This window comes from Nicotiana attenuata, unplaced genomic scaffold, assembly GCF_001879085.1.
Source record: "Nicotiana attenuata strain UT unplaced genomic scaffold, NIATTr2, whole genome shotgun sequence".
Taxonomy (NCBI): domain Eukaryota; kingdom Viridiplantae; phylum Streptophyta; class Magnoliopsida; order Solanales; family Solanaceae; genus Nicotiana; species Nicotiana attenuata.
In genome coordinates, this window is record NW_017670800.1 from 163,749 (window position 1) to 175,265 (window position 11,517).

The 11,517-nt window shown below is 40.3% G+C and overlaps 1 protein-coding gene across 1 annotated transcript; it reads right to left on the reverse strand.

The window, feature by feature from the left end:
- Positions 1 to 3,032: 3,032 nt before the first annotated feature.
- LOC109243427 (RING-H2 finger protein ATL78-like) lies at positions 3,033 to 4,040 on the reverse strand. The gene has a single exon (XM_019410361.1). The coding sequence runs from the start codon at positions 3,931 to 3,933 to the stop codon at positions 3,250 to 3,252; it is 684 nt and encodes a 227-aa protein (XP_019265906.1). The 5' UTR covers positions 3,934 to 4,040; the 3' UTR covers positions 3,033 to 3,249.
- Positions 4,041 to 11,517: the final 7,477 nt, after the last annotated feature.

Sequence of the window (11,517 nt, forward strand, 5' to 3'; positions counted from 1 at the left end):
CAATATAGGCCAATTGGCCTCTGTAACACAATATACAAAATTATTACAAAAATTATAATTAATAAAATTAGACCTTTCCTTCCTAAACTAATCAATCCAACCCAAAGCAGCTTCTTAAAAGGTCGTAGGGCAGCTGACAATGCTATCCTTGTCCAGGAAATCATACACGCCTTCAAAAATCAACATGGAAAAATAGGCAAGATGATGCTAAAAATTGATCTAGAAAAAGCTTTCGATCGATTAGAATGATCCTTCATTAAATTCTCTCTACACCACCTAAGTTTTCCTTTACCCCTAATCAACCTCATAATGTCCTGTGTCACAGCTTCCTCCATATCCATATTGATCAATGGCACACCAATTCCCTTTTTCCAACCTTCTAGGGGTATAACACAAGGTGACCCCCTATCACCTTACCTATTCATAATATGCATGGAATCCTTATCCCGAATAGTTGAGTACAATGTGAACGTTTGTAAAGGGACACCAATAAGACTGCATAGGAATGCTTATCCACTCTCACATCTAATGTATAAAGATTATCTCATCTTACTAGCACAAGCAACTACTACTAACACTTCTACCATAATAGAAATATTCAACCAATTAAGTATAAATTCTGGTCAACGTATTAACTTTCACAAATCAAAATTATTTTACTCTAACAATGTCAACTCAACGCTTAGCCAAACCATCCTCACATCCCTAAACATCCCCATTGCCACCAACTTTGGCAAATACCTAGAATTTTCAATAACTACCAACCAACCAAAAACCATAGACTACCAATACATTATTGATCAAATCACCACCAAACTCTCAGATTTGAGAGCAAAATTTCTCACCTTAGCAGGAAGAGTCACACTTATTAAATCAGTCCTAAATACAATCCATGTCCATATAATGCAATTTAATTTACTACCTCCTAAAGTCATCATAAAAATTGATCACCTACGACGATATTTCCTATGGGGCACAATTGAACAGAAAAAAAAAAGAAAATTCACCAAATAAACTGGGATAAATGTACTTTTCCTAAATCAGAAGGAGGATTAGGCATCCAAAAACTGACCATTTAAAACAAATCCATCCTCGCAGGCCTCCTTTGGCGATACTCCCAACACTAATAACCCAATCTAGACTAAAGTCCTAGTAGCTAAATATGATCCACAACATAATAAAATTAACAACTTTTTATATCCTATTAAGTCTTACTCAAGAGCATCCTACATATGGAAAAGTTTAATAAAAATCTACGGCCACTCAGGCACAAGCTGGAATGTGGTCAACGGTAAGAAAAAAAATAAGTCTTTGGAATGATCATTGGATCGCTAATAATATCTCACTTCGCCACCTTATCCAAGGTCCCATACCTAAATACGAACTAAATAAACCCGTAGCTTCCCTCATATCCAACTCAACTTGGGATATCTCCAACCTCTAATTTATATTACCATAAAATATTATTTCCCTTATAAACAATACCCCATTGTCCCAAATCACCAAGGAATAGATACCTCCTATTGGTACCCTACACATGACGGCAATTTCACCTCCTCCTCCGCGTACCTCCACATCCTACACCAAAGAAATCACTGCATTTTCAAATTCCCCAATAACTGGATTTGGAAACGAACAACCTTACCAAAAATAAAATGCTTCCTATGGCTACTAACTCAAGGAAAACTACCCACTAAAACATTCCTCCACCACAAAAAAATCACTAACAATCCTTACTGCCTTATCTGCCCTAATACTAGGGAAGACATTCCTCACATCTTTTTACAGTGCAAACCACCCCCACACACTATGGCATAACCTACGAATAACAACACCCTCATCTAACTTCACTGACTGGCTACATAAATTATGCACTCATATACACTAATCAAAATAACACCCAAAGTTTCTATACCCTCCCTTATACTAACACCTATTCTATTATGGCAAATATGGTTAAACCGTAATAACAACCATTACAACAAGCTAAATCAATCAATAAACCCAACAACTATTATCTCGCTGGCTACACAAATAACCTACCTAATTAATATTAATCTAACTAAAGCAAAAAGCACTAAGGAACCCACCTCATGGCACAAATCACCTCCAACACATTACCAGCTTAACATTGATGGATCTCATGATTGAACAAACCATCATGGAGGAGAAGGAGGAGTCTTCCGAGATACCTCAGGATAATGGATCTATGATTTTGAAAAACACCTACCATGCACAAATGCCTTACAAGCGGAGCTTCTGGCACTCTATCATGGATTAACCATTGCTCTTAGCAGAAACATACATCCTCTAATAATTGAAACGAACTCACAGGTATTGCTCCAAATCCTTGAAGTTTGCAGCCCAAAATACTCACAACTTATTTTTTCATGCAGGTCGATGATCCAAGAGCTGAACGTGTTGCGCTGGTCCTATGCCTTTGGAAAGATATCCAAATGGCCATGAGATTATATGCCCTCTGAGACTTTGCCGGCAGCTACACCATGATTCCTCTACATGAGGCTGCTATATAGGCATTGTGAGGCGCAAAGGAGTAATTATATGTCCAAGGCATAAAGGCAACACTACTAGTGCTATTGTCCCCCTTACTTATACTTGTCCTATGTGGTTCTTTTTTTCCTTTTTTTAGTTATTAATAAAACTAGCCCTAGGCTTCTGCCTAGTGGATTTGCTTAAAAAAAAAAAAAAGAACTGAACGTGCAACAACTTACCCACACACTTAGAGAAGGCAATGGAGTGGCTGATGCGCTGGCTAAATTCGGAAAATCAAATATGAGAACATCACCACAACCAATCTTGTTTTTTGAAGACCCCCCCCCCCCCCTCTAGCTCCTTTCGTTCCAAACAATGTTGTAACTCTATTTTAATTAAGTAATGCAATTCTTCGTTTTAGCAAAAAAAAAAATGTATAATACATAAGTAAATTCGCCCCTTCCCTAAAGAAAACACTGTAACTCTTTTTTTTCCCGGGGGACAGGAAGAAAGAAAATCAAATCATAAAGAAACGGAAATAAGTAAAGTTTGAATTTTATATACACTTGCAGGTCTAATGAATCATTTGAAAATTACACTGGCGATTCGGCATGCTAGCTCGCTAAAACATTCCCAACAAGAAAAAATAAATAATTAATCCAAGTATCAACTTAAAAGCTAAGCTCCTGATCTAATTGTGTGTACTACATAACAACCAACAATATATAGCCGAGATACTACTCCTATTTTTCTACCTTATATTTGATTGTTAGATGTGACACTTTCACGTTGGAGAGGCTCAATCCTTATTACTATTTCTTGAACTGCTGCTGATGAAGTACTATTAGTTACCGTAGTAGAACTCCCGCCGTTAATAATTATTTGGCAAGTTTCAATAAGACAGTGCCTGCAAGTGGGACAAGAAGAGTGGGAATTGAGCCATTTATCGATACACTTGACGTGGAAGCCATGATTGCACTTAGGCAGAACCTTAACTTTTTCTCCAATTCCAAATTCTGATAAGCAAATGACACAGTCAGAGCCAAGCCCTGGATGTTTCAATTCAGTGGTATATGTTATAACCGGGAATGTGTTGAGGGCTTTTTTCTTGATTCCAGTATTGGCTAGCTTTGCTGCCGAAGGATTTCTATAGTTTGAGGATGAGTCTGGCACTGGCACTGATACCAGGCTGGAGCACCTTAATGCACACTTTATGATGGAATTCAAGACAAGTGAACAGATCAAGGCAAATACAAGTATGGCCAAGACCATAATAGCATTTGCATCAAATGTGTTGACGTTGTTACCAAGTGGTACTAGGTCAGTTGGATCATGGCTGATTTCGGCTGCTGGAGGCGGCACCATGGTAGCCTCCCGGTGGTATTGTGGTATTGTAGCTGGTAATAAAAGTATTCTTCTAGAGTAGTGAAAGTTCTCCATTAATTCTTGAATTAATAGAGTGGAAATAGTTGCTATTAGAAGTAGTACTCTTTTTGGTTTTTGAATGTGTTTTTCTTTGAATTGTTTCTTTAATTCGTTTATTGGTGTTGAATGAATTATTGAAGTCTCCCGTTGGAGGCAGTTGCTTATATAGGACAACTCTATAGTGGAAGGATATATTAGTAATATTTTTATTTTCTTGAAGGAATAATTCGGATTTCCAAGTCATCATTCTTTATAATTAGCCTTAGCACTACAAATATTAACAAAAGTTAACTCTAAATATTTTTCTTCCCAATTTGGATACTCGGCTAAGACTCTTTGTGATAAGATAATGGACTATCCACTCAAGATGGGGCCAGGTCATCTCCATTGCCGACTGCCGCGAGACCTTAATTAAATTCATTTGCAATTTGCCTTATTTACAGCTTCGCTATCCATGTACACAAAGGATTTTCAGTATAGATATTAATCATTGCTCTTTGAGTTGTTAGTTTGGTAATGGAACTTGCCAACACAACGGTCGAATAAAGAATTCAATATGTGGCAAGTGTGACTATTGTTACGGTAGAAATCGGCCTCGTCTACGACGTGGCAGATCAGACTCAGAAACATGAGGGACTAAGGATTGGCCCCCGGTCCTACCGGGCCAGAACCCGAGATCAGAACATGCGTCCTCGAGAATATTGAGTTGTGATTCCGAAATCGACCCTGACCCCAAACGAGCTCGAGAAAACATTATCAGTGTAACCAACAGAAGACCGAAATAACAGAAGGCCCAAATATCCGTCACCGGTCGGATATTACGGCGGGAATCTCGGCATGTATCAATAAGGAACCGGCAAATCAGCAAATTAGAAGATTTTTGCCTTCTATAGAATTGTACCTAAAATAGGACTCCCTGCTATACAAAAGGGGTCTGAGTACTTGTAAAAGACCTTGCAACAGGCATTCCAAAGCGGTATATTATTAATTTCTTTCGCTAAGCTCTTATTCTACTGTATCTTGATATTGATCAAATTATATCCACTTCAAGTGAGACTCACTTTCCAAGACTGTAACTGTTCAAATTGTGCGGTTTGAATTTACTTTATCATTGTTAACTTTAATTGCAATTTAATTTATCGCTTTGTGTCAATTTAATCCATGTGTCCTTAAATACACTTACAAATTCAGTTGATATCCGATTTCGAGGGTAAATAGTTTGGCGCCCACCGTGGGGTTAAGGATAATGGTGGTTATTTTATACAAATTTCCATAACACACATTGCTTTACACTTATTTTTTGAAGCGCCTCTGATTTCAGGTTAAAGCTCAAAATGTCAAATTCACAATTAGCACCCCTACCTGTTGAAAACGAGCCCGGTCACCACGGTGAAAATAACAACATAGCGTCCGGTAACGAAGTACCGCCCATTGATCCCATCGGAATTTCAGTCCCGAACCCGTTGAATGCTAACTCGCATGCGGCTATCGACACAAATCTGCCTACCGACCCCGAGAATAGCATTCGTTGTGGAGCCCGATCAACAGCGCAAAATACTCAAAACAATGGAGGGGACGGGATCAATTTACGAATGATCTTCGAAATGTTACAAGCTCAACAGGAGGTAATAGCTCATCTACCGAACCAAAGTCGCGTACCGAGCAAAATTGAACCTAATCCATTCCGAGAAGTCACCCATAGGGACGAACTGGTCGTAGATAGGTCGAGTGGAAATGAATCAGGGACCAATCCTGAGATCATAAAAATGCTCGAGGAATTGACAAAATGGATAGAATCAGGGGAGAAGAAAATCGAAGCACATGACAAAAGGTAGAAACCTACAATTCCACGGTCAACCAAATCCCGGGACCGCCGCTGATACTAAAAGGCCTAGATTCATGCAAAGAAGTTCATGCAAAAACCTTTCCCCCCGAGTGCGGCTCCAAAGCCGATCCCTAAAAAATTTCGCATCCCCGAGATTCCTAAGTAAAATGGAACGACCGACCCAAATGAGCATGTTACTTCCTACACATGTGCCATCAAATGGAACGACTTAGAGGATGATGAGATTGAGTGTGTCCTGTAGAAGAAATTTGGAGAGACTCTGTCAAATGGAGCTATAATATGGTATCATAACTTACCTCCTAATTCTATTGACTTATTTGCTATGTTGGCAAACTCTTTCGTGAAAGCACACGCCGGGGCTATCAAGGTCGAGACCAGGAAGTCATACCTTTTCAATGTAAGACAGAAGGATAATGAGATGCTCAGGGAGTATGTGTCACGGTTTCAAATGGAACGGATGGACCTGCCACTGGTCGCTAATGATTGGGCCGTTCAAGCTTTCACCCAAAGACTCAATGTTCGAAGCCCGATGGCTTCACAACAGTTAAAGCAAAATCTGATTGAATATCTGGCAGTTACTTGGGCCGCCGTGCATAACTGGTATCAATCAAAGATCAGAGTCGAAGATGACCAACTTGGGGCCCCTTGGGGTTCGTTTATCTCGTCAGAACCATTGACGAAGTCAAGAGAGATATCGACCGTGAATCGAGGTCAAACAGGGATAGGTATCAGCCCTACAATGGAGATAGAAGAAGGTCAAACAGTGATCGGTATTAGCCCTACAATGGAGATCGAAGAAGTAGTGAGTCCGGGCGGAATTCTATGCAAAGTGAAAGGAGAACTGATCGAGGTCAGAACAACCGGGGACTCATGAGCAATAACGGTTTCAATAGGCCAATTAGGCCTAAGGAAGCACCAAGGTTATCGGAATATGAATTTAACATCAATGTTGCTGCCATCGTTTTCGCTATCGCACGCATCAAAGACACCAAATGGCCTTGACTCCTATAATCCGATCCTGCCCAAAGGGATCCTAACCAGATGTAAATATTATGGCACTCACGGCCATAGAACTAAGATTGCCGACATTTGAGAGAGGAAGTAGCCCGACTATTCAACAACGGTCACCTTCGAGAATTCCTTAGCGACCGAGCGAAGAACCATTTTATGAATAGGGATTCTAATAAACAAGCCGAACAAGAAGAACCTCAACACGTCATTAACATGATCATTGGTGGGAAGGATGTCCGTCGATGTTGAAATGCACCAGGGTATCCATCACAAGGGAAAAACTTACTCGAGATAACATACCGGAAGGAACCTTGTCTTTCAACGGCGAGGAAGCAGAAGGGATCGTGCAGCCCCACAATGATGCACTGATAATATCTGTACTCATAAATAAATCTCGAGTTAAGCGTGTGTTGATTGATCCAGGTAGCTCGCCAAACATCATCCGATCGAGGGTTATAGAACAACTCGATCTATAAGATCAAATCATGCTTGCAGTCCGAGTTCTAAACGGATTCAACATGGCATGTGAAATCACTAAGGAGGAGATAACATTATTAGTGAATGCCGCTGGGACCATCCAGAAGGCCATGTTTTATGTGATCGAAGGAGACATGAGTTACAATGCCCCATTCGGGAGGCCGTGGATCCACAACATGAGGGAAGTGACCTCGACCCTTCACCAAGTGTCAAAATTCCCAACTTAGGGAGGGATTAAAACAATCTACGGAGAACAACCAGCCGCAAAGGAAATATTTTCAGTCGAAGAGGTGATTCTGATATCAACACTAGCAAAGTTAAAGGAACCAAGTTCGGGTACAAAGCAAGAGGCTAAACAGCAATTACTGACACCGTCCATGACCCAACTAGATAAATAGGGGACTGATGAAGACGATGATTATGGGGTTCCCAGATATTTTATAGTCCCTGATGATTCCCACGCCACTAAGACAACGGTCGAGGAGTTAGAACGGGTCATATTGATCGAGCATCTACCCGATCGAAAGGTATACCTGGTACAGGGTTAACTCCTGAGCTCAGGAAAAAACTCATTCAATTTCTTATAGCTAACATAGACTGTTTCACTAAGTCCTATCTCTATATGGCAGGGATCCCGCTGGAGATAAACGCGCACAAGCTGAGCCCGGACCAGAAAATCCACCCGATCAAGCACAAGATGAGACCCAGTCTGAGGTCAAACATGCTTTCATCAAGGATGAAGTATCTAAACTCCTTAAAATAGGGTCCATTCGGGAGGTTAAATACCCGGATTGATTAGCAAACGTAGTGGTAGTCCCTAAAAAACAGAATAAATTAAGAATGTGTGTAGACTATAAGGATCTGAATAAGGCATGTCCCAAGGACTCCTTCCCTTTGCCTAACATCGATCGCATGATCGATGCCACAACCGGCTACAAGATCCTCAATTTTCTCGACGCCTACTCCAGGTACAACCGAATACGGATGAACGCGGATGATCAGGAGAAAACCTCCTTCATCACTAAATACGGCACATATTATTACAACATGATGCCATTTGGACTAAAAAATGCCAGTGCCATTTATCAATGCCTAGTAAACCGGATGTTCAAGGAACAAATAGGAAAATTAATGGAGGTGTATATTGACGATATGTTGATTAAGTCCATGCGAGCAGCAGACCATTTGAAACATTTGCAGGATACTTTCAGCATATTGAAGAAATACAATATGAAGCTGAACCCGGAGAAATGTACGTCTAAATCAGATCGGGAAAATTCTTCGAGTTTATGGTATCCAACCGGAGAATCGATATCAACCCCGAAGAGATCAAATCCATCGAAGATATCACAGTGGTGGACAACGTAAAGGTCGTGCAAAGGTTAATCGGGCGAATAGCCGCCCTAGGGCGATTCTACTCGCTACTAAAGAAGAAGAACAACTTTTCATATACCCCGGAGTGCCAACGGACCTTGGAGGTGCTCAAGCTGTATCTATTGAGCCCACCGCTGCTTCACACGTCGAAGACAGACGAACGACTATACCTATACTTGGCAGTATCGGAGATAGATGTATGTGGAGTCCTGGTCGGGGAAGAGAAAGGTACGCAATTTTCAATTTACTATGTTAGCAGGACTCTAGGTGAGGCCGAAACTAGATACCCTCACTTAGAAAAATTGGCACTCGCCTTGCTAAGTGCCTCTAGGAAGCTGAAACCATATTTTCAATGTCATCCTATATATATTTGAGACTACTTACCCATTTCGAAATATAATGCATAAACCCGAGCTCTCAGGGCATTTGGCCAGATGGGACATGGAAATCAGCGGGTATGATATTGAATATCGAACCGGGACAACCATTAAATCTCAGATGTTGGTAGATTTCGTGGCCAACTTTACGCCAGCCCTAATACCCGAAGTCGAAAGAGAGTTGTTGGTAAACTCGGGGACGACTTCGGGGATCTGGACCCTCTTTACGGACAGCGCCTTGAACGCAAAAGGGTCCGGACTTTGCATTGTATTGAAACCACTGACAGACAACATAATTAGACAATCTATTAGGACTGTGAAATTAACTAACAACGAGACCGATGAGGCAACGATTGCAGGTCTCGAACTAGCCAAAGCTTGGGGCCGGAGGTGATCGAAGCTAAGTGCGACTCCCTCCTCGTGGTGAACCAAGTTAATGGGACGTTCGAGGTAAACAGATGCAAAGGTACCTAGATAAGTTGCAGGTGATATTACATCGGTTCAAAGAGTGGACTTTGCAACACGTACCTCAGGATCAAAATAGTTAGGCCGATTCCCTTGCTAACTTAGGGTCATCGGTTGAGGACGACGAGCTCAACTCGGGGGCTATCGTACAACTTATGAAATCGGTAGTGGAAGAGGGCCACGCCGAGATAAACTCCATAAGCCTGACTTGGGACTGGAGAAACAAATATATAGAGTATCTGAAGACCGGAAAACTACTCTCGGATCCAAAAGAATCGAGGGCCTTTCATGTTGCTCCCAGATAAAATTTTCCATTTTCTCTATTGGGGGCCCTATCTATTTGCGACACAATGTAGGACTCTCATGGGAGCATACGACTGGCAACCCCGAAGCCCCATCAAGATAAAAACGGATGTCAAAATAACTTATAGATGATATATTCTGCGGAGAACCAAGGGTAACTCCTTGTGATTTGAGCATCAGTTAGCGAGTAAAGATATTCTCTCCAAACCTGGACATTTTCTAGAAAACTACAAGTCTCAAGCTCACTCTTCAAGCTAGCCTTATACTGGAGAACATGATTTGTCCAACAAGTTGGGTGGTCTACTTGATAAGGATGACGGAAAAGATTATCCATGAACCAAATCTGGAATATGAGATTGCAATCCTCGAAGGAACCTTCCGAACATCTGGTAAAGGCGCGGAAGATATCTGCTAACATCATAGGAAGAATGGTAGAATCATTTCTTTTCATCATAGCATTAATGTTACACCCCGTAATATTACGATGATGTTATGTCCTACAGTATTATATTACGATAATGTTACGCCTTGTAGTATTACATTACGATGATGTCATGCCTTGCAGTATTACATTACGGTGATGTTACGCTTCGCAGTATTAAAATTACGACGATGTTGTACCCTGCAGTATTATACGTTGAATTTGTCGTAAGGTAATTGACATCAGTCCAAGGAAAGGATTAATTGGAGATTATAAGGATTATGCTATTTCAAACAAGGGATGAGTAAATTCGTGAAGGTGAGAGGGGAAGCAAGTCAAAGAAAATGAATTTTCGTCCAAGTTTGGCATGTTGGGATAAAATACGGGCCGAGCGCTAATACCCTATATTTATGGACTAGTACCATGCAAGGTACCATATGACCACGATAGTACAATGTATAAAGTATATATAAAGTATATTAAAAATAAGTAAAATTTTAAGTAATTTAATTTGTGGTAATTTTTTAATTATGCGGGTAATTGATTAATTACGGGGTAACAGGACATTACTCAGTTAACTAATAAGTGGATAAAAAATTATAAATTATACCCTCCCCTAAAGCCACAATGGCTAAACATGACTCTTGGTCATTATTGCCATGTGGCTACCTAAGAGTAAAGTTAAAACCTAACTAAGATAAGACTTAATTATAAGTCTTATCTCCATCTCATTAGGATCAGGACTGAGGACGTCCTTGAACCATTAATGTATCATTTTGGTTCAAAAACGTTAAGAGAGCAGAAGCTTCGGTTCGTGCAACTAATTTCATCAAAATAATTCAAAGAAGCAGTAGCTTATTCTCGTTCAGGATCAGTAGCTTATTCTCGTTCAGCGTAATTCCATAAAAATTTTGTGGTTTCAAAAGAGTACGGTGCAATCTTCGCCAAGAATATTATACGGAGTTTTTTCTACTCCGGGTATGTTAAGGCTATCCCTTCTTTCTTTTGGCATGATCCATACGACACAAACGAAACGTGCAAATGCACAATTTTCATACATGTCTCTATTCATAGAAATATTAGAGATGCTTATGTTCTTGATTCCCCATGTGTCATATTATTCTATCATCTATGTATGGGTCTCAGAAAAATACGTAAGTTGAAAAAAAAGGTTTACTTCATGATAGTATTCAAAGGCATAATGGTCTTATGACACTCCAAGAGATTTTATTAACGTACTTTTCATGCATTGCATTCATGTACATTGACCCATGACCAGATGGCGTTATATACACGTATATATGTATGTATATATATGTATATGG

Excerpts from the sequence above, each read along its gene's own strand:
- LOC109243427 (XM_019410361.1), bottom strand. The coding sequence starts at position 3,933 with ATGGAGAACTTTCACTACTCTAGAAGAATACTTTTATTACCAGCTACA.